General features: G+C 44.0%; 1 pseudogene and 2 gene segments (V, D, J or C); all 3 read right to left on the reverse strand.

Moving 5' to 3' along the window:
• Window positions 1-259: 259 nt before the first annotated feature.
• On the reverse strand, window positions 260-813 carry LOC128054741 (T cell receptor alpha variable 18-like). The segment is given in 2 exon segments: window positions 260-642; window positions 768-813. Coding segments are annotated over 2 exon segments (429 nt in total).
• Window positions 814-3,836: 3,023 nt separating this feature from the next.
• LOC128054742 (T-cell receptor alpha chain V region RL-5-like) lies at window positions 3,837-7,486 on the reverse strand (annotated as a pseudogene).
• Window positions 7,487-17,546: 10,060 nt separating this feature from the next.
• LOC128054743 (T cell receptor alpha variable 18-like) lies at window positions 17,547-18,153 on the reverse strand. The segment is given in 2 exon segments: window positions 17,547-17,980; window positions 18,108-18,153. Coding segments are annotated over 2 exon segments (480 nt in total).
• Between the last annotated feature and the right edge of the window lie 5,861 nt (window positions 18,154-24,014).

The raw sequence follows: 24,014 nt of genomic DNA on the forward strand, positions 1-24,014 counted from the left end.
AATTATTAATTCTGTGGCATCTAATATCCATCTTACATTATGAGAAAAATAGATTTTTTTAAAAAAAGTCAGTCTAGAGAAGAGAGAAATCTTTCCAGCTGAACAAGGGTGCTTCTGGGGATTGGAGCTTGGGTCTTCTTTAAGACTGACATCCACCCTATTATCCCTGTAGAGCAATTTCCAACCTTCTGAGTTTCTAGGATTAGACCTGAGCTTGATTGGTTTTCCTGAAAAACTCTAAATGTAAACTAAATTCTGATCAAGGAGAGAATATACCTCTTCCTGACTTCAGCCTCCTGCTCCCCTGGGGTTTGCGCTTGGCTCCCCCGCAGCCCTGTGTCACTGTGTCACTCAGAGCACAGTAGTACACAGCCGAGTCTGATGCTTGCACTGCCCGTTTCTGCAGGTGGAAGGAGCTGTCACTCTGAACAAGAGTGGCCTGAAAACCTTCATGCTCTGGCCTCTGGTTTGTCATTGAGCCCTTCAGGAGAAGTTGAGGAGCTTTGTTGAGATGCTGGACATACCAAAAAAGATAGGAATCTAAATATGTGGCCTGGTAAGTGCAGTTCAGGGTCATAAGAGCCCCCTCTGAGACAGTCACTGGGCCTTCTGTCTGGTTCACTGAGTCACCATTGGTCCCTCCTACAAGAGAATCACTTTGTTATAGTAGAAATGTACAGGAGGAGTTTTCAGCCAGAGAAGAAAAATACAACTTACCTGTTATCACAGGAAAATGAAAAATCATTTTAGGATAAAATGCTACTTACCAAGTATTAGGACGATGACAAGAACGGAGCGAGTGGCAGAAAGCATTCTGGCAACAGTCCTCGTTCCCTGGAAACATCAAATCTAACAAAGTTAGTCTCCGGCTGGATGTTACAGAAGCCTAAACTGGGAACCCCTTTCTGCACAGCAGCAGTCATCCGTCTTGCCGGTACAGAGCAGGCAAGTCAAATCAGCTCCTAAATACAAAAAGGAATCGCATCTGAAGGAAGCCCCGCCCTCTGGTGGTGATCTTAAAGATTACACCACAGTCATACCTGACCTCAGTTCAGTTCAGTTGCTCAGTCGTGTCCAACTCTTTGCGACCCCATGGACAGCAGCAGGCCAGGCTTCCTTGTCCAACACCAGCTCCCGGAGCTTGCTCAAAGCCATGTCCATTGAGTCGGTCATGCCATCCAACCATCTCATCTTCTGTCGTCCCCTTCTCCTCCTGCCTTCGATCTTTCCCAGCATCAGGGTCTTTCCCAATAAGTCAGCTCTACACATCAGGTGTCCAAAGTATTGGAGCTTCAACTTCAGCATTAGTCCTTCCAGTGAATATTCAGAACTGATTTCATTTAGGACTGACTGGTTTAATCTCCTTGCATTCCAAGGGGTCTCAAGAGCCAAGGGGCTCTCTTTTGAACACCACAGTTCAAAAGCATCAGTTCTTTGGCGCTCAGCTTTCTTTTTGGTCCAACTCTCACATCCATACATGACTACAGGAAAAACCATAGGTTTGACTATATGGACCTTTGTCAGTAAAGTAATGTCCCTGCTTTTTAATATGCTTTCTAGGTTGGTCATAGCTTTTCTTCCAAGGAGGAAGTATCTTTTAATTTCATGTCTGCAGTCACCATTCGCAGTGATTTTGGAGCTCTAGAAAATAAAGTCTGTCACTGTTGCCATTGTTTCCCCATCTATTTGCCATGGGGTGATGGGACTGGATGCCATGATCTTAGTTTTTGAACACTTAGTTTAAAGCCAGCTTTTTCACTGTGCTCATCCTGACCTGCTCCTGGCCTAGTCCTCCTGATGATGGTTGTGGGGTGCACACAGGAGGATGGGACAGGACTCTAAGAGGAGAGCCCTAAACACAAACATGCTTTGGGAAACGTTCCATTATTACATCCATGATTTTCTGTGTGGTATGGTATCTCTAGCTTTGCAAATAATGCCAGTTAACAATTTGTAGGAGGAATGGTCAGAGGGTTTCTTCCTTACATATGTCTCCATGATTCCCATGGGTCAGGAAAGGACCCCTCTGTATGGAAAGCGCTCCCTCCTCTCCCTAGACCTTCACCTGATTCGCTCTATTCATCCCCAAGACACAGCCCACTTGCTGCTGGAATGCTGGAATGCTGCGTAATGTTGGAATCATTATCTCAGTCAGGTCTCAGATAACGTGCGGCTGAGTGACCAGTGACGGCCCTACGCCCTGCCCTCTGCTCAACTCTCAGTCGTGTCTGACGCCGGGGCCCTAGAGACTATAGCCCGCCAGGCTCCTCTGTCCACGGGATTTCCAGGCAAGAATACTAGAGTGGCTTGCCATGCCCTCCTCCAGGGGATCTTCCCAACATGGGGGTTGAGCCAGAGTCTCCTGCATCTCCCGCATTGCAGGTGGACTCTTTGCACATCTGAGCCACCAGATCATTCAAGGCAGATCTCATCTAGTGTGTGGTGGAACGAGCAGGTTATTCCCCCTATCCACCGTAAAATGTCATATTTGTAACATTAAAAAATAAATTGCTGTTACTTCTTTTTACTGATAAAGGTAGAGTTGATCTTCCAACTAGAAAACTGGACAAAATATGTGAAACTGGACATCAGGTGGCACAGAGATGAGGAAAACATATGAGATGAGCCAGGACATCGCCCAGCCTCCTTCACGGAGGCAGCTTCTAGGCACCAGTGCATGAGGGATTTAACAAAAATGGTCCAACTGTCTCACTTTGAGATGGAATAATATTTTGGGGATCCTGAGGAACCTAGAAATTTGTGGACCAGTGTACCAGAGAGGAGGGATGTGGGCGAAAGAGAGAGAGGGAGAGAGATGAGGGCAAAGAGGTGGGGGGAGGCGTCACTGTGAATCTTGGACTGAGTACTGATCTGTAAGTAAGATAGAAGACTCAATGAGTTTGGTAAACCTCCCTGAAGGGGCCTCCTTTGGGGCCCTGGACCCTACTAGGATGACAAGCCACCTTACACCTTTAGCCTCATGAGAGACAGGTTACCTTACTTAGGTAACCTGGTTCTTGAAGCATTTTTTTACCTCTTTTCACATTCTTGCTTTAATTCAACTAAGTATTTTTTTTAGAATGTCAAGTTTAAATGCTTAATATATCAGCCAGGCACTCTTCATTCCTGATGCATGTGTGTGATGTTTATCTGCCTTCTGTTTGTTTGTTTTATTAAGGATTCAGGGATCTCACTGGAAAGAACTGCTTGCTCAGTGTCTGGCAGCCTGTTTGTCTAGTTTCTTGTGCAATCATTTGTGCTAGTGAAGCAAACCCAGCAGAGGATTTAATGGGGTCATTTAATAGCTTGTTTGTTTCTCTAGGATAGAGTTTATTTTATGCAAAATCTGACTATATTATGGTAAGAATTCTTGCCATTGTTCTTTGCTGACATAAACCATTCTAAGGCCTGAGAGCGTGTGGCTGCAGACAGCTGGGAGGCTGCCTGACACGGGCTCTCAGGGCCGCGCTGTCAATCCAGTAACAATGGCTGTGACTCAGTCAGATGAACTCAAGAACAGTCTTCTTCAAATGGGCCTTTTTAACCTACAGAGATTTTCTCACCAGTTAAAATGAATTTTGTTAGTTCTTACCAAAACTGGGGTCATTTTTAATGCACATCTGTTTGCTGAGCTGTTCTTGTTTGTTTTTTGTCTGCACCAGGTCTTATTTTAGGCGTGTGGTATCTAGTTCCCTGACCAGGGATCAAACCTGGGCCTCCTGCAATGTGAGTGCAGAGTCCTACTCACTGAACCAACCCTCCACCTAAAATTAGCATCTTGAGTTGAAGTCATCATGCTGTCAGGACTCTCTGGCTCAGCAGATCACCTAGATTCTCTAAAACTCTTGTGCATTTTCAGGAATCCCTAGCTTCCAGCATTCATTCTGGAAATTTTCAGGGTTGTCTGCAATGTGGAAACAAAAAATCAGATACCATTCCTACCCCAAATTGCTTTCAGTTGATTGAGGAGCAGGGGAGCAAATATATATATATATATATATATATATATATATATATATATATATACACACACATACATACATACATAGATACATACATATATATATATATATATATCCTATGTCCTGTCTGTACTCCCACTAGCCTGGACCCCAGTATGTGAAAAGAGGGATAAGACCGAAAGCAGAGAACTGGTGCAGTTACCACCAGGGAAATAAAACCTGCTAGAATACTTGTATTTCCCCACCATTAAAATTTATCTTTGTTCTTTCATCTCCCTCTCCACTTCTAGGCCTGTTTATTAAGCTGTGAACCCCCAGTGGTCAGGTGGCCAGCACCCAGTGTGCAGGACTCTAGGATGTCAGGGAGGAAGGCAGTGCTTACATTCAGGTGGGTGTGGATTCACCCTAAGTGAAGATGGTGATGACATCTGCCAAAACCATAAAACTACTGTAACTACTAAACTCTGCATTGAAGTAGTTGTGTCTATAAATTGGGTTTCCCCAGTAGCTCAGCAGTAAAGAATCTGCCTGCCAATTGAGGAGATGAGGGTTCAATCCCTGGGTCAGGAAGATCCCCTGGAGGAGAAAATAGCAACCCGCTCCAGTATTCTGCCTGGAAAATTCACAGACAGAGGAGCCTGGCAGGCTATGGTCCACAGGATTGCAAAGAGTCGGACGCCACTTATCAACTGAGCACCAGACACAATGCACACATGCCTGTAAATTATGAAATGACAATGATTAGTGTCCTGACCACATCTCACAGCCTGCCCCGCAGTCAACATGCATATCTTCCCACCTGCTGTGCCCACCACTGTCCTTCCAGAAAGTCTGCTCCCAGAAGATGCAGACAGGCGTTCAGCCTGAAAAGATGAGGGGACGCTTTGTGCAACGGGCATGAGTGTAGCACAGACACAGAGAGTGACCAAAGAGGCTCCGCATTCCTGCTCGTGAGCAGAGGAGTGTGGAGACGCTCCTGCTTGGCGAGTGGGTGGTAACCTCTCCTAGTCTCTGGAGTAGGCGAAAAGCCCACTCCATTGCCAAGACAGCTTATTGTAAGAGCACATGAACACTTCTCCCATGTGTCTGAAATACGGCTGACTGGTGAGTTAATTTCCCCTGCTTTTGCTGTTCCATCTCTAGGTCATGTCTGACTCTTTACGACCCCAGGAACCACAGCACGTCAGGCTTCCCTGTTCTTGCTATCTCCCAGAGTTTGCTCAAACTCATGTCCATTGAGTCAGTGATGCCATCCAACCATCTTACCCTCTGTCACCTTCTTATCCTCTTGCCCTCAGTCTTTCCCATCACCAGTGTCTTCTCCAGCGAATTGGTTCTCCACAATCAGGTAGCCAAAGAATTGGAGCTTCAGTTTCCGTATTCCAGCAGGTTTAATCCGCTGGTGATAACTGCATCAGAATTCCAGATTCAAGGTTGCTGCTTAGCCTTCTTTATGGTCCAACTTTCACATCCACACATGATTACTGGGTAAACCAGAGCTCTGACTATAGGGACCTTTGTTGGTAAAGTAATGTCTCTGCTTTTTAATTCACTGTCTAGGTTTGTCACGTCTTTTCTTCCAAGGATCAAGCGTCTTTTAATTTCATGGCTGCAGTCACCATCTGCAGTGACTTTGGAACCCAAGAAAATAAAATCTGTCATTGTTTCCACTTTTCCCCATCTATTTGCCATAAAGTGATGGGACCAGATACCATAATCTCAGTTTCTTGAATGTTGAGTTTTAATCCAGCTTTTTCATTCTCCTCTTTCACCCTCATCAAGAGGCTCTTTACTTTCTCTTTGCTTTCTGCCATTCGAGTGGTACCATCTGCATATCTGAGACTGTTAATATTTCTCCTGGCAAACTTGACTCCAGCTTGTGAATCATCCAGCCCAGCATTTCGCATGGTGGACTCTGCATGTAAGTTAAACAAGCAGGGTGACAATATCGAGCCTTGGAGTACTCTTTTTCCAAATTTGAACCAGTCCATTGTTCCATGTGCAGTACTAACTGTTGCTTCTTGTCCTGCATACAGGTTTCTTGGGTATCCCATCTCTTTAAGAATTTTCCACAGTTTGTTGTGATCCACACAGTCAAAGGCTTTAGCGTAGTCAACGAAGAAGAAATAGATTTTTTTTTTTAATTCCCTTGCTTTTTTATGTGAGTCAGAGGGTGTTAGTAATTTGATCTCTGGTTCCTCTGCCTTTTCTAAACTTGGCTTGTACATCTAAAGTTCTTGGTTCACATACTGCTGAAGCATAGCTTGAAGGATTTTGAGCATAATCTTGCTAGCATGTGAAATGATTTCAACTGTATGGTAATTCAAACATTCTTTGGCATTCATTTCCCTGAGATGAGGTTATTAGCAAAGAGACTATCCTGTACCTAGTTTGAATACAAACAACACACACAACACCTGCGATATTTACAGAGTGGGCTCCACAGGGCCCTTGACAGAAGGAATATCTTCTCAGAAACTCTCCTCCTGGAACTCACTTAGGCAGCAGCATTTCTGGAGCAACCAGAAGGGATGGAAAAGTCAAGGAAAGAGAGAATAAAGCTCCAGTCACTGAAGATGGAGTGTCTGCAGGTGAAACTCAGCAGGATACACAATCTTGGCCTGAATTTTAAAAACCAGAGACTAGCTTCCAGGTCACACAGTCATCCACCAACAATGTGTCCTGGAATTTTCCTTAACACACTGTGAAATATTTCAGCATATATAATCTGAATTGTCATTGAAGAGTTAATGTCATTTTAAGGCATTTATGCTATCTGGGGAAATGTGGATAGGCTGAAACCAGGCATTTCGGGAGAAAAGCGCTTAGGTTCCTCTTTACACTGTCCCGCTTCAGATTCCTCTCTGTAGGGCAACCCAAGAATTCAGAGGTCCTCAGCTCTGAGGAGCAGACATGGAGGTGCTTTGACAATACCTCTAGCAGAGCACACTGGAGAGAGAAACAACACCCCCTTGCAGGGCTGCCCACAGCCAGAGCCCCATCTGCACTCTGGGTTTGTGCTCGGCTCCCCTGCAGCCCTGTGTCATTGTGTCACTCAGAGCACAGTAGTACACAGCCGAGTCTGATGTTTGCACTGCCCGTTTCTGCAGGTGGAAGGACCTGTCACTCTGAACAAGAGTGGCCTGAAAACCTTCATGCTCTACCTTCTTGTCTGCTGTTAAGCCCTTCAGAAGGACTTGAGGAGCTTTGTTGAGATGCTGGACGTACCAGAAAAGATAGGAATTCAAATATGTGGTCTGGTAAGTGCAGTTCAGGGTCATGAGAGCCCCCTCTGAGACAGTCACTGGGCCTTCTGTCTGGTTCACTGAGTCACCATTGCTCCCTCCTGGAAGAGAATCACTTTGTTATCATAGAAATTTACAGAAGAGGAGTTTTCAGTCAGAGGAGAAAAATACAACTTGACTATAGTTATAAGAAAGTGAAAAATCATTAATATGTAGGATAAAATGTTACCTACTGAATATTAAGATGATCAGAAGAACTGAGTGAGTGACAGGATGCATGTTCGCAAAAGAAAACGATCCTTGTTCCCTGCAATACACCAGTCTAACAAATCTAGTCTCCATCTGGATGTTACAGAAGCTCCTCGCTCAGAAACTGAGAGCCCCTTTCTGTACTGCAGCAATATTCTGTCTTGTGGCTACAAAGGAGGCAAGTGAAACCAGCTCCTGAATACAATGAGGACCTGCATCTGAAGGAAGCCCCGCCCTCTGGTGGTGATCGTGAAAATTGCACCACAGTCCTGTCTGACCTATTTCTCCTGATAATAGTTTGTGGGGTACATATAGGAGAATGGGACAGGACCCTAAGAAGAGAGTCCTAAACATAAGCGTGCTTGGGGAATACTCTATTATTACTTCCATAATTTTATGCATGGTACAGGTATCTTTAGCTTCGCAAGAAACCCCAGTTACAGTTTCTAGATGAAATAGTCAGAGGTTTCTTCCTTGCACGTGTCTCAATTCCCATGGGTTAGAGAAGGATCCCTCTGTATGGAAAGTGCTCCCTCCTCTCCCCAAGTCATCTCTCTGAAGTAGTTATATTCATGTTGACTCTGTCAACATGCCGTGGAGAAAATTTTATCTAAGGCAGGTGTCAAATAATGTGTAGTTAAGTGATAAGGTTATTATCCTGATTTATCATGGAATGACAGATTTGTAAAACACAATAAAAATATAATGCGTGACTTCCTTTTCACTGATAACGGTAGAGTTGATCTTCCAATTGGAAAACTATTTTTGGACCTTGAACATCAGGGAGCACAGAGATAAGGAAAACAGATGAGATGAGCACTAACACTGCCCAGCTTCCTTCATGGAGGCAGCTTCCAGGCACCAGTGCATGAGGGATTTACCAAAAATAGTGCAGCTGTCTCATTGTGGGATTGAGACAGAATAGGAGAACGGAGATCCTGAAATACCTAAAAATTGTGGACCTCTGTGCAGGAGAGGAGGAATGTTGACAAAAGAGAGAGAGAGAGAGAGATGCAAGGCAGGGGTCGGGGGGGACAGAGTGGAGGGGATTTGGACCATCCTTGGATGACGGCAACCTTACGCCGTTAGCCTCATGAGGGACAGGTGACCTTACTTAGGTACCTTGGTTCTTGAAACACAATCACTATCATTTTACTTCTTGTAACATAGTTGTTTTAACTTGACTAAGAATTTTTTAGAATGTCAAGTTTAGATGCTTAATATGTTAGCCAGGCACTCTTCATTCCAGAGGCATGTGTACGTGGTGTTCATCTGTCTTATGTTTATTTGTTTTATTAAGGATTCAGGAATCTCTATGGAAAGAATTGTTTGCTCAGTGTCTGTCAGCCCATTTGTCTGGTTTCCTGTGCAGTTATCTGGGCCAGTGAAGTGAACCCAGAAGAAGATTTAACGCGGTCATTTCATAGCTTGTTTTCTCTAGGGTTGGGTTTACCTTATGCAAAGTAAGACTGTATTATGCTAAGAGGTCAAAACATTGTTCTTTGCTGACATAAACCATTTTAAGGCGTGGGAACACTGTGGCCACAGACAGCTGGGAGGTTGCCTTACATGGGCTCTCAGGGCAGTGCTGTCGACCCAGGATCAATGCTGTGACTTTTAGTTGAATTAAGTCCAATTTGTTTATTTTTGTTTTTATTTCCAATACTCTAGGAGGTGGGTCAAAGAGGATCATGCTGTGATGTATGTCAAAGAGTGTACTGCCTATGTTTTCCTCGAAGAGTTTGATGGATTCTGGCCTTCATTTAAGTCGTTAATCCATTTTGAGTTTATTTTGTGTATGGTGCTGGGAAGGGTTTTAGTGTCATCCTTTTACCTGTGGCTTTCCAATTATCTTCCAATTAAAAATAAATGTTTCTAAATGGCAATGACCAAGTCAGTTGAACACAAGGGCAATCTTCTTCAAATGATACCTAATAATGGACATAGAATTTCTCAACAGTCAAAATGACCTGTTTTTTTAAATTAGGGTATTCTTTTAATGCACAGCTGTTTGCTGAGCTGTTCTGTTTTGTTTTTGGTTTTGGCTGTGCCGGGTCTTAATCTCGGCTTCTGAGATCTAGTTCCCTGATCAAGGATCAAACCCAGGCCCCCGGCATTGGGAGCGCAGAGTCCTAGCCCCCAGACCAAAGTTCCCCCTAAAATTGGTGTCTTGAGTCAAGTTATTATGCTGGCAGGACACTGGCTCGGCAGATCCCCAAGGTTCTCTTAAACTGTTGTGCATGTTCAGGAATCCCTGGGCTCCAGCATTCATTCTGGAAACTTACAGAGTTGTCTACAACGTGGAAACCAAAACAGACATGATTCCTGTCTCAAACTGCTCTCAGTTGACTGAGGAGCACATGAAAAAAAGAAAAAAAATCCTCAGCCCTGTCTCTAGTCCCATCAGCCTGGACCCAGAGATGTGGAATGTGGGATCAGACCCGAAGTAGAGAGCTGACACAGTTACCACCAGGGGAATAAAACCTGCTTGGATACTTTCCTTTTGCTGTTCAGATTTCATTTTATTTTTTCGTCTCCTTCTCCCTTCCTAGGCCCTGTTTATCAAGATGTTGAAGCCCCAGTGCTCAGGTGTCCAACACCCAGTGTGCAAGACTCTAGGTTGTTTGGAGGAAATCTGTGTTTACCTTCAGGTGGGTGTTCAGACATCCCCCCTGTTAAATAAGGATGGGGACTACATCCTCCAGGAATATTAAAACCATTATAACTATTAAATTCTGCATTTTTGTAGTTGTGCCTATAAATTTTTAGATGACAGTGATTCAGTGTTTATGCCACATCTCCTAGACTGTTCAGAAATAAAACATATACCTCTTTTCTCCTTCTGTGTCCCCCAGTGTCCTTACAGAAAGTCTGGTCCCGAAGTTGCAGACAGGAGTTCAGCCTGCAGAGATGCGCAGGGTAAACTCTGTGCCATGGGCCCGATTGTAGCAGAGATGCAGAAACTGACCCAAGTGGCTCCACATTCCTGCTCATGAGCAGAGGAGTGGGGGCAGGTTCCTGCCTTGGGAGGGGCTGATCCTTTCTCCTAGTTTCTTGGAGCACGTGAAAAACTCATTGCACTCCAATGGCAGTCTGCCTTCAAACTGGGTACAGGATGAGAATATCCTCTTTGCCAGTGATCACATCATCTCAGGAAAATTAACTCATTAATCAATCAAGTTTCAGATATATTGAAAAAGTGTTTATATACTCTTCAAACAATAACAGGAAAGAAATTCTCCTTAAATTATACAGAGATTTTGTATGTCACAAGTTAGCCAATAGTAGTATATTTTCTTTTAGGTGAAAATGCCATCTCTTCATTATCTTTTATCTTGACATGTGGAACTTTGCTGAATGTTCATAAACTGTGTGCAAGGCCGAAAGCAAATCAGTTTGAAGACTGTAGTGAATATTGATCATGTCTTCGAGCATTTTTCCATTGATCTGTCAACAAATAGGGGGAAATACACCTTCTGTTATATAGTCAGGGGAATTACAGTGGCCCTGCCTGGCCCTGAGAAGGGCAGTTTTATGTTGAGCATAAGCCACCTGCTCTTCTCTGTCAGGACTAGGGGCTTAGAGTCTGCAGAGGCTGCTGAGATGGGAACATTGACCACAAGGCTACCAAACCCTGTAGGCGACATTCCTAGCAGCACCAACACGGCCCTGACTTTTCCCTGAACTTTGCTTCCTTTCTTGAAAAATAAGGAGAAACTTTGTGTTATAGAAAAGAGTGACATGAATGAAAATCTGATGTAGGTACTGGAACAAACTCTGCCTTTTACATTAATAATGGTCATCAGTGAGTGATCCCTGCTGTATCAAGATGCCATAATATGTACCTGTGCTTAAAATTTTATTTATAAACACACAAGCAGGTGGGTTTATATATATTTTAATTTTATAATGATTTTAAACAGAGATATATAAACGATTTTGATTCTTAAGTCCATGAAGTAGGTTCTATTATTGCCATTTTACATATTAAGAAACTGATGCACAGAGAGGCTAAGGAGTGCCTGAAAAGTCATGCTGTGATGCAGATGACAGGGTTTGAATCCAGCTAAGTTCAATTCATTCTTTTATTAAGGATGATATCAAATGTATACAAAGGTGTTCGGGATGAAAGAGCAAAGTCTGGGCCTGTCCTCCCCTCCTGCCTGCATGTCTGTCCCTTTTCCTCCACCCTCTCCCTCCAGGGAGGCAGAACAGTATTTCTGATGTGTTAAAGGCAGGTGGCTTCCCATGTCACTCTACTCTCTTCCTGCGCCCGTGGCTTCTTATTACACTGTGAAGCAATGTGAGCAGCGCCTTGATAACTTCTACAACATCTAATAGTCTTTCCTTAAGTAAGGGAGGGTGTTAGGAACTCAAAAAGGGTAGAGAACTAAGTGGTCCTGTGAGGTGAGTAAAATTTTGGAAAGGACTTCCCTGGTGGCTGAGATGGAAAAAATATCTGTCTGCAATACAGGAGACCTAGGTGCAGTCCCTGGGTCTGGAAGATACCCTGGAAAAAATATGGCAACCCACTCGAGTCATCCTGCCTGGGGAATTCCATGGACAGAGGAGCCTGGCAGCCTACAGTCCACAGGGTCGCAAGAGAGTTGCACACGACTGAGCGACTCACACTAACTCAAAGCAGCTTCATGACTAACCTTCACGCTTTACAGATGAGGAAGCAGAAAGTCAGAGAGAACGACCTGCTTGAGGTCTCACCGTCTGTACTGTGAGGTCCTCTCTGCCTCCTGTCCTGTACTGGAGACCATACAGCCCCCTGGGAGGAGAGCTCCACCAAAGCAACATCACATCTGTCTTGCCAACTAATGTTTCCCCAATGCTGGCCAGAAAACCAAGAATTAATGAATAAACTATACTGAAATTTCTCACACTGGGATCCATGCTGTGATGATAAAAATCACAGGGAAAAAAACAGGTATATTTCCATGAGATGTTAATTCAGATTTGTTTGCTTTGTGGATGAGCTTCCATATTATGACAAATAATTTAAAATTTTATTTTTTGGCTTTTCATGTTGTAAATGGTACATCTGCATAGATTTTAAACAGAAAATGAGTCTATATCAAAGGCATTATGCAATCAAACATGACTTTTGACCTCTACCCCAGAAGATGCTGTGCTCTTACAGATTTTTATAGAGAAGCTAGAAATCCAGTTTCCAATGTGATGTCTGATTTTTTAAATAATAACCATAACTACTAGCTTCATATGCACAGTCCAAGGTTGCAGCCTCCTTCTCCACCACAGAAATTGCAGACTGGACTTGAGTTACCTTCTGGGTCACGCTGGATCCTGCAGGAAAGAGCCTTTACTTACAACCATGATGGTATAGGGGATGAAGTGCCTTAGGACCTAATGCCCTGATTCCATCTCCCATTATCCCTGCCTTTCCAGATGCATCAGGTAACACTGATCTACCCCCGCCCCCACAACCTTGGCACTGAGAGAGGGCATGAGTCCTGTGTGTGGCCACCCTCACCAAGACAGACAGAGGCTCTGCCCACCCTCGGCGCGCTGGCAACCAGCACACGGGCAGCTCCTCCCTGCAGTGACGCGTCCTCTGCTCCATTTCAGATCCAGGTCTGAATTCTGCACCCTGTGCTCAAGAGGTCCAGGCAGAGCTCCTGGGCTGTGAGACGCTTCTGCCCCAGGCAGGAAACTGAGTCAGCAGCTGGAGGGCAGTGTGTCTATGTCGTGTCACACGCTTCCTTTCTAGGAGGGAAATGCTAGACTTCTGCACATCAGTTTGTCGAATTAGAACACTCTCAGACTAGAAATAAATAGTGGTAAAACAGAATTATGTTCAGTTCATTCTCCTTTGGATCAGAGAATCAAAAGGAACAATGGGGTTTCCACTCTAACAGAAAGGCAGAATTTTTCACTTCAATCCTTGTTTCTGCTTCCTATGGAATCTGGTAAAAGTTACCTGTGAAATATTCTGTTGTCTATGAACAATTTTATATCTTGCCTCTGTGTCACAAAATCTGTCAAGTGTGTGCCATGTTAAATAGCAGCAAGGGGGAAAAATACATGTGTATGTGATCACAATTTACATGTGTGTATGTGTGTAAACAAAAGTAAATTCAGAAAATTTTAGTCAATGCCTAAATATAAGAACCTCTGTTAAAACTCAATACATGTATTTGTGAATCACCCCCAACTCTTCCAAACCACACCCATTAATTGTGGTGCAAATTAAAACCCTAAAAATACACAAATCTGGAGCCAAAGCATTATCAAAGGCAATAGAAATCCTGTTAGAAATGCCAGCACAGTTCAATCTCCATTGACGTTTGTTCACTGCATCATAGTTTTAAAACTCTTTGACATCTTAAATATTAGGAGTTGTGTCTCGCTGCTCTCACACAGGTCCATAAGAACATGTAAGACCAAGGTCATCAAAATTTTAAATGTTATTGCTCTCCGTAAGGGCTTTGCCTGGTGGCTCAGCTGGTAAAAAAAAATCCACCTGCAATGTGGAAGACCTGCGTTTCATCCCTGGGTTGAGAAGGTCCCCTGGAGAAGGAAATGACTACCCACTCCAGTATTCTGACCTGGAAAATTCATGATAAATCAATTTGCTTAATGCTAGAGAGGAAGATGGACCAGCACTCTTTTTACCCTCCCTCTCAGCTTTATCAGGTAGCTTTTACTTGAAAACCCTAGAAATTCTTGAGGCCACTAAAGCAAACACTAGATTTTAGGCTTTTTTATTGAGAGAAAATTGCCTTTGAAAGTTTCTGTTTTGGCACAAATTATTAACGTGCTTAGAAAAATCAATGAAACTTCCTCATCATGCTCGTATTTGTTGCTGTTTAGTCAGTAAGTTGTGCCCGACTCTTTGCAACCCCATGAACTGTAACCCACCAGCTTCCTCTGTCCACGGGATTTCAAGACCAGAATACTGGGGTGGGTTGCTGTATTCTTCTCCAGGGGATCTGCTCGACCCAGGAGTTGAACTCATCCTGGAGAAGATCTTCTGCATTGGCAGGTGGATTCTGTACCACTGAGCCCCTGGGGAAGACCAGACCCATATTTACTAATTGTCTAAAAAGAATTTGCTTTAATAAGATATACACTGTAGCAGAACAGAAAATGCTGTGTCTTACAGTCCCAACGAGGAGACATATTTGCCACATGAAGGGGTTTTTTTAATTTGAAAAATATAGTCCTCATTGCCATGGCAAACACCTTTAATATATATCCTCTTTAATATGGCTACTGAGACTCAGCTATAAGCCCTGGAATACGCAGGTTATTCAATCACAGAGAATCTGTGCAACTTTATGTTCAAAGTCATAAATGATGATGACTGCAATTTTTTGGCTTCAGTGTTCAGGAATATATACAGACTCCTGTGATTGCCCATTGAGTAAAGGACAGTTTTGATTACTGCATTAACTTATTTTTCATCAAATGAAAATTTCAAAAATTATAAAATTCTAAGAAGGCAGTGGTATTTAACAAAAAAGAAACAGATTTCATGGTGGTTCTATCAATTAGCTTTTAAGAATAAAAGTCATGCAGCAGAATGATTGACATCCTACCCAAGCTCTGTCCTGACTGGTTATGTAACCTTGATTAAGTTACTAAACATCTCTACACCTAAATTTTAACATTTTTAAATTGGAAGTTTCCTAGTATCCACCTGAAGAGGTGGAGAGGGATTTAAAATGCTTAGCCCATTGCCCATAAACCTGCCAATGTCACATAGTGGGGACAAACAGAGCCCAGTGAGTGAATAAAATGATTTGTGAAAGAAACATTACGTTAAGACACATGTGGTGTCTTAAAGCAATACAGTCCTAAAGCAGGAGACTCGGTCATGTATACTATATTCTCAACACTTATTCATATGACTTACACACATGAGTATGTGCTCAAAAAGCTTTCCAGAAAGAATGCAAGTATAGCTTGAAATGATTATATCTCATGTAAGCATTAAAGCATAATTTTAAAGAGCATTTTCTCTTGTACTTACTCATTGTACATCCTAAGGAAATGCTGGTACCAAATAAAGCAAAATGAAATGAAACAAATGTGAAAACACAAAAAGTCGAACCTCTAACTGAACGTACATTCTCTTAGAGCAATAGAGCTCCTGCACATGAGTGCTCATACCAGCATCATTTATAAGAGCTAAAAAGTGGAAATGACCAAAATGTTTCCAAAACAGTCACTCTTCAAGTGAAGAATGGATCAGGAGAATAGGGGGTATCGCAGAGCAGCCTATTAAGCGACCATAAGGCGTAGTGGAGAGCGGATATGGAGACACGCCATGGAGAGACTCCACGAGGCGAAAGAAGACAGGTACAAACAGTCATATGCGAGCTGATTCTATCTCTAGGAAACGCCCAGAACCGTCACATCCACAGAGACAGAGAACAGAGGCGTGGATGCCCGTGTCTGGAGGAAACGGGGAACAGGAGTGACTGCTAATGGGCACCAAGTTTCTTCCTGGGGTGGTGTTCTGCAATCAGATAGTACTGATGACTGCACGATTCCGTGAACATGCAAACCACTCGATTGTACAGTTAAAAGCGTGAAGGTGATGATATGTGAATCATCTTTATAAAGCTGTTATTAAAAAAGTGATAGAGCTGAAAATACTCATATTAATTACAGATCAAGTGCTGGGACAGAAAGCGTCCTGGGGGGTTCAAATCTGCCAATATCAGGGCAAATAAAGATGGTTATAATGCTTTGATCTTAAAGAGGAGGGTTAAATTTATGAAGAGGGTTTACCATAAAGCAAATTCAGCTTGTATTTCAGGATCCCTTAGTGTCCTGGGCCCAAGAAACTAGATTCTGTAATTTCATTTTCTTTTTCTTAAGAAGAGCCTCTGAAATCAGAGAAGACTCAGGCTCTGCAAAACCGTCATCTGTACCTATCAGTCCCACAGAATCATACAAAAGGATAAAAGATGGGTGAGGTTCAGAGACCACCAGAATGCCAGGATGAATTTCTCTCGGTGAGTTTCATTCATTGCAAGTTACAGTGAGAGCCACGCATTTCTCTGTTTTCTGCTCTTCTGCTGTGGGAACATTCTGAATATGTCAAGAATTTAGAATCCCGGTCAACCAAAGTCCATGTGCCCTCTTTACACTAACAGACTGTTTGCTTGGTCGCTGAATTTGACACATTTCAAAAGGATCAGAGGTCTCAATACACCGATAAAAATAATATGTCAGGTTCCGTGGTCATGCTTATGTCCAGAATTTCTCACAGCACAGATCCTCAAGACCAGGATCGGGATCATGACCCAGCATTCTGTAAAGAGCTGCCATGATGACAAGATGCTGGTGGAGCTGTGTCACCAACATATAAGCAAGACACCTCATGCACAAAAGGTTCACTGACTAGACTGCTCTGGCCCACGGGGCCCTTGACAGAAGGAATATCTTCTCAGGAAACCATCTTCATGGGACTCACAGCAGCAGCATTTCTTGAGCAACCATAAGAGGTGGAAAAGTCAAGGGAAGAGAGTGTAAAGGCCCCAGTCACTAAAGATGGAGGGTCTGCAGGTGAAGCTCAGCAAGACACAAAATTCTGGTCTGAATTATAACACTCAGACAGTAGCTTCAAGGTCATACATTCATCCATGAACGAGGTGCCTGGAGTTTCCATCAACAGGTTGTGACATATTTCAGCATAAATCAACTGATCTGTCACTGAATAGAGTTAATGTCACTTCCAGGAATTCTAACCCATCTGGAGAAATGTGACTGGGCTAAAAACAGGCATTTCTGGAGAAGGCCACTTAGATTCCTCTTTTCACTGTTCCTCCCAGATTCCTCTCTATAGACCAGTCCAAGAATTGCAGGGTTCTTGGCACTGAGCTTCAGAGCTGGAAGTACTTTGACGATGCCTCTGGCATAAAACAGGGTCTCTCAGGTGGATCAGCAGTAAAGAATCTGCCTGATAAACAGGAGACATGGGTACCATTCCTGGGTCAGGATAATTCCCAGGAGAAAGAAATGGCAACCCAGTCCAGTCTTCTTGCCTGGGAAATCCCATGGACAGAAGAGCCCACTACAGTCACAGGGTCACAAAAGAGTCGGAAATGACTTAGCACATAAACAACAACACAGCTAGCATAAAACACCTAAGACAGAAACAGCAACCCCCTTGCAGGGCTGCCCACAGCCAGAGCCCCATCTGCACTCTGGGTTTGCGCTCAGCTCCCCCGCAGCCCTGTGCCACTGTGTCACCCAGAGCACAGTAGTACACAGCCGAGTCTGATGCTTGCACTGCCCGTTTCTGCAGGTGGAAGGACCTGTCACTCTGAACAAGAGTGGCCTGAAAACCTTCACTCTTTGGCTTCGGGTCTGACATCGAGCCCTTCAGGAGGAATTGAGGAGCTTTGTTGAGATGCTGGATATACCAGTAAAGATAGGGAGCTGAATCAGCAGTCTGGTAAGTGCAGTTCAGGGTCATGAGAGCCCCCTCTGAGACAGTCAATGGGCCTTCTGTCTGGTTCACTGAGTCACCATTGGTCCCTCCTGGAAGAGAATCACTTTGTTATAGTAGAAATGTACAGGAGTTTTCAGCCAGGGAAGTAATATAAAACTTACCTATAATCATAGGAAAATGAAAAATCATTAACATGTAGGATAAAATGTTACTTACTGAATATTAAGATGATCAGAAGAACTGAATGAGTGGCAGAATGCATGTTCGCAAAAGAAAACGATCCTTGTTCCCTGGAATACACCAGTCTAACAAATCTAGTCTCCATCTGGATGTTACAGAAGCTCCTCGCTCAGAAACTGAGAGGCCCTTTCTATACTGAGGCAATATTCTGTCTTGTGGCTACGAAGCAGGCAAGTGAAACCAGCTCCTGAATACAGTGAGGAACCGCATCTGAAGGAAGCCCCGCCCTCTGGTGGTGATCGTGAAAACTGCACCACAGTCTGGTCTGACCTATTTCTCCTGATAATAGCTTGTGGGGTACATACAAGAGAATGGGACAGGACCCTAAGAAGAGAGTGCTAAACATAAGCGTGTTAGCGAAATATTCTATTATTACTTCCATAATTTTTTGCATGATACAGGTATCTCTAGCTTCGCAAGAAACCCCAGTTACAATTTCTAGACGGAATAGTCAGCGGTTCCTTCCTTGTGTCTCTGATTCCCATGGCTCAGAGAAGGATCCCTCTGTATGGAAAGTGCTTCCTCCTCAACCCAAGTCATTTCTCTAAAGTAGTTATATTCATGTTGACTCTGTCAACATGCCATGGAGAAAATTTTATCTAAGGCAGGTGTCAAATAATGTGTAGTTAAGTGGTAAGGTTATTATCCTGATTTATCATGGAATGCCAGATTTGTAAAACAATAAAAGTAAAATGTGACTTCTTTTTCACTGATAACGGTAGAGTTGATCTTCCAATTGGAAGACTATTTTTGGACCTTGAACATCAGGGAACACAGAGATAAGGAAAACAGATGAGATGAGCCCTAACATTGCCCAGCTTACTTGATGGAGGCAGCTTCCAGGCACCAGTGCATGAGGGATTTACCAAAAATAGTGCAGCTGTCTCATTGTGGGATTGAGACAGAATAGGAAAACAGAGATGCTGAAATACCTAAAAATTAGGGACCTCTGTAAAGGAGAGGAGGAATATTGACAAAGAGAGAGACAGAGAGAGAGAAAAGCACAAGGCAGGGCTTGTGGGGGGAGAGTGGGGGTGGGGGGAGTTGGGCCATCCTTGGATGACGGCAACCTTACGCCTTTAGCCTCATGAGGGACAGGTGGCCTTAATTAGGTACCTTGGTTCTTGAAACACAAACACTATCGTTTCCCTTCTCATCACATAGTTGTTTTAAGTCTACTAAGTATCTTTTAGAATGTCAAGTTTAGATGCTTAATATGTTAGCCCGGCACTCTTCATTCCAGAGGCATGTGCATGTGGTGTTCATCTGTCTTCTATTTATTTGTTTTATTAATGATTCAGACATCTCTATGGAAAGCACTGTTTGCTCAGTGTCTGTCAGCCCATTTGTTTGGTTTCCTGTGCAATTATTTCTGCTAGTGAAGTGAACCCAGCAGAAGATTTAATGGGGTCATTTCATAGCTTATTCTTTTCTCTAGGATAGGGTTTACTTTATGCAAAGTCTGACTATATTATGGTAAGACTTGTTGCCATTGTTCTTTGCTGACATACACCATTCTGAGGCCTGGGAACGCGTGGCTACAGACAGCTGCCTTACCCGGGCTTTCAAGGCTGTGCTGTCAATCCAGTAACGATGGCTATGACTCAGTCAGATGAACTCAAGAACAGTCAAATGTGCCTTTTTCACCTACAGAGTTTTTCTCACCAGTTAAAGTGAATTTTGTTAGTTTTTACCAAAACTGGGGTCATTTTTAATGCACATCTGTTTGCTGAGCTGTTCTTCTTGTTTGTTTTTTGTCTGTGCCAGGTCTTAGTTTAGGCGTGTGGGATCTAGTTCCCTGACCAGGGATCGAACCTGGGCCTCCTGCAATGTGAGTGCAGAGTCCTACTCACTGAACCAACCCTCCACCTAAAATTAGCATCTTGAGTTGAAGTTATCATGCTGGCAGGACTCTCTGGCTCCACAGATCACCTAGATTCTCTTAAATTCTTGTGCATTTTCAGGAATCCCTAGCTTCCAGCATTCATTCTGGAAATTTACAGGTTGTCTACAATGTGGAAACAAAAATCAGACACAATTCCTAACTTTAATTGCTTTCAGTTAATTGAGGAGCAGGGAAGCAAAAAAAAAAAAAAAAAAAAAATCCTTTGCCCTGTCTGTACTCCCACTAGCCTGGACCCCAATACATGAAATGAGGAATCAGACTGGAAATAGAGAGCTGATACAGTTACCACCAGGGAAATAAAACCTGCTAGAATACTTCTTCCCCCACCGTTAAGATTTATTTGTGTTCTTTCATCTCCCTCTCCATGTCTAGGCCTCTTTATTAAGCTGTTGAACACCCAGTGCTCAGGTGGCCAGCACCCAGTGTGCAGGACTCTAGGATGTCAGGGAGGAAGGCATTGCTTACCTTCAGGTGGGTGTGGATTCACCCCAAGTGAAGATGGTGACGACATCTGCCAAGACCATAAAACTACTGTAACTACTAAACTCTGCATTTAAGTAGTTGTGTCTATAAATTGGGTTTCCCCAGTAGCTCAGCAGTAAAGAATCTGCCTGCCAATTGAGGAGATGAGGGTTCAATCCCTGGGTCAGGAAGATCCCTTGAAGGAGAAAATAGCAACCCACTCCAGTATTCTTGCCTAGAAAATTCCACACACAGAGGAGCCTGGCAGGCTACGGTCCACAGGATTGCAAAGAGTCGGACACCACTTAGCAACTGAGCACCAGACACAGTGCACACACGCCTATAAATTATGAAATGACAGTGATTAGTGTCCTGGCCACACCTCACAGCCTGCCCCGCAGTAAACATGCATCTCTTCCCACCTACTATGCCCACCACTGTCCTTCCAGAAAGTCTGCTCCCAGAAGTTGCAGACAGGAGTTCAGCCTGAAAGATAAGGGGACACTCTGTGCAACGGGCAGGAGTGTAGCAGAGACACAGAAAGTGACCAAAGAGGCTCCGCATTCCTGCTCGTGAGCAGAGGCATGTGGAGACGCTCCTGCTTGGCGAGTGGGTGGTAACTTCTCGTAGTCTCTGGAGTAGGTGAAAAGCCTACTCCACTGCCAAGACAGCTTATTGTGAGAGCACATGAACACTTATCCCACGTGTCTGAAATACGGCTGACTGGTGCATTAATTTTCCCTGCTTTTGCTGCTGTTCCATCTCTAGGTCATGTCTGACTCTTTACGACCCCAGGAACTGCAGCCCGTCAGGCTTCCCTGTTCTCACTATCTCCCAGAGTTTGCTCAAACTCCTGTTCATTGAGTCAGTGATGCCATCCAACCATCTTACCCTCTCTGTCACCTTCTTATCCTCTTGCCCTCAGTCTTTCCCATCACCAGTGTCTTCTCCAGTGAATCGGTTCTTCGCAATCAGGTGGCCAAAGCATTGGAGCTTCAGTTTCAGTATTCCAGCAGGTTTAATTCGCTGGTGGTGACTGCATCAGAATTCCAGATTCAAGATTGCCGCTTAGCCTTCTTTATGGTCCAACTTTCACATCCACACATGATTACTGGGTAAACCAGAGCTCTGACTATAGGGACCTTTGTTGGTAAAGTAATGTCTCTGCTTTTTAATTCACTGTCTAGGTTTGTCACGTCTTTTCTTCCAAGGATCAAGCGTCTTTTAATTTCATGGCTGCAATCACCATCTGCAGTGACTTTGGAACCCGAGAATATAAAATCTGTCATTGTTTCCACTTTTTCCCCATCTATTTGCCATAAAGTGATGGGACCAGATGCCATAATCTCAGTTTTTTGAATGTTGAGTTTTAATCCAGCTTTTTCATTCTTCTCTTTCACCCTGCCATTCGAGTGGTACCATCTGCATATCTGAGATTGTTAATATTTCTCCTGGCAAACTTGATTCCAGCTTGTGAATCATCCAGACCAGCATTTCGCATGGTGGACTCTGCATGTAAGTTAAATAAGCAGGGTGACAATATCTAGCCTTGGAGTACTCTTTTTCCAAATTTGAACCAGTCCATTGATCTGTCCCGCGAGTGTATCTTCCTCGATTCTTTGTCTCATCGCAACAAAGATTTGGAGTGACGGACATTAAAGCCCCCTCGGCGAGTCACAGCTCTCAGGTCTTAGATAGAACGTGTTATAGCTCTCAGGTCTCAAATGGACCGTGTTATAGCTTAGGCAAATCAGGGTTACAGCTCAGTGTTACAGCTCTATTTTATTTAGAAGATAGCAGGAAAATCCATCTTTGAGGCGTGAGGGCACATGGATCTAAAGACACGAGGAGAGGAGCGCCCCAGCGCATGGGAGAGAGAGAGAGAGAGCCTGCTCTGGCTCCTCTGTTTACATGTTTATCTCTCCCTGGGTCTGTCCTATGTAAATTGGGCCAGCCAGGAGTGTTGTTTTACCTGAGGTCCTCACTCGGGTCCTCGGACCTTCTTTTGTTTCATTTTCGCGGGCTTTTCCCTTCCTTTTCTGTGGCCACCACCATTTTGGACTCCTTTTCCCTGTTCTCCCTACCTAACATTCCCCCCTCAAGAGATGGGAGGCCCAATTCTTTGGGAATAGGGGCGTCGAAGTCTTTCTGGCTACTTCCTGCTGAACTGGGGCAGCGAGGGGTATTGGGCCTCCCCCTCTTGCTAGTCTCAAGCCTCAGAGTCCTTATAGCGGTGTCCATCTAAGGGTGTGATATTTTTCATGGTTGGCTGTAGTTTTACATCTTTGTTGAACTGGCACTGCATGTTGTAGCTTGTTGACCTGGGCAGAGACAAAACAGGTTAGACAATTGACAGTACATGGAATAATCATAAGCGTCATCAATATAGCATAACAAGGACTAGTAGGGGCATTAGTCAGTTTTAAATTCACATCGCCAGGATGGCTCAAGTCCCTCCTTGTTCAGGGATCAGAAGATCTATCTCCTGTCTGTTTTGGAGTATAATCTCTGTCAAGCTGTGTTGGTTCTTTAGAGCTAGCCTGAGAAATCTTATCTCCAGAAACCAGATTTGGGGGGTGTTCATTAGAATGGTACTCATTGGTAGTCCTGAATAGGTATCTGAGATCTCCCAGGGGCTCACAGGTGTATCGAGTGTCCTCTTCTGTTTTCTCCCATGGCTTCACTCATGAGTAGTGAATCCAGGTGTCATGTCCTGGTACCTTGACTGCTGTGGGGGTAGAAAGTACTACAGGGTAGAGGCCCTTCCATGTGGGCTGGAGTTGAGCTTTTGGGGGCCCATCTTTCCAGACTTTAATTAGGACTTGAGTCCCTGGAGCAGATAGTGGTGACGCCTTAGAGTCTTTTGGGTCCTGGTTCACACCCCACAAGCGTATATCCTGTTGGAATTGCCCAATGGCCATGGTATAAGACTGGAGGGTCTGAGCCTCTGGATCTAGGAAGAGGTCATTGACATAAACAAAAGGTCTCCCATAGAGCATCTCATAAGGACTAAGACCAAGCTGTTCCTCAGGGGCAATGTGGGGGCAGAGGAGAGGTATCGGTAAAGCCTTCTTCCACCCCAGGGAGGTCGCCTGGGTTATCTTTTTTATAGCTGATTTTAAGAATTGATTGACTCTTTTTACTTTTCCCGAAGATTGAGGCCTCCAGGCACAATGGAGATAATAAGTAATGCCCAATGCTTTCGAGACCCCTTGGGTGACCTTAGAAGTAAATGATGTCCCATTGTCACTTTGTAATGACCTGGGCAGACCAAATCTTGGAATGGTTTCATGGAGCAGTTTTTTTTATCACCTCCTCAGCCTTCTCAGTCCGAGTGGGAAAGCCTTCAATCCATCCTGTGAATGTATCTATCATGACTAATAGGGATTTATACCCTTGAGAAACTGGCATCTGGGTGAAGTCCATCTGCCAGTCCTCTCCCAGGTAGGCCCAACGTCGTTGGATGGGCTGGGCCAGCTGGGGTTTTTGAGCTCCTTGGGGGTTGTTTAATTGGC

The sequence above is a fragment of the Budorcas taxicolor genome, chromosome 10 (assembly GCF_023091745.1).
Source record: "Budorcas taxicolor isolate Tak-1 chromosome 10, Takin1.1, whole genome shotgun sequence".
NCBI lineage: Eukaryota > Metazoa > Chordata > Mammalia > Artiodactyla > Bovidae > Budorcas > Budorcas taxicolor.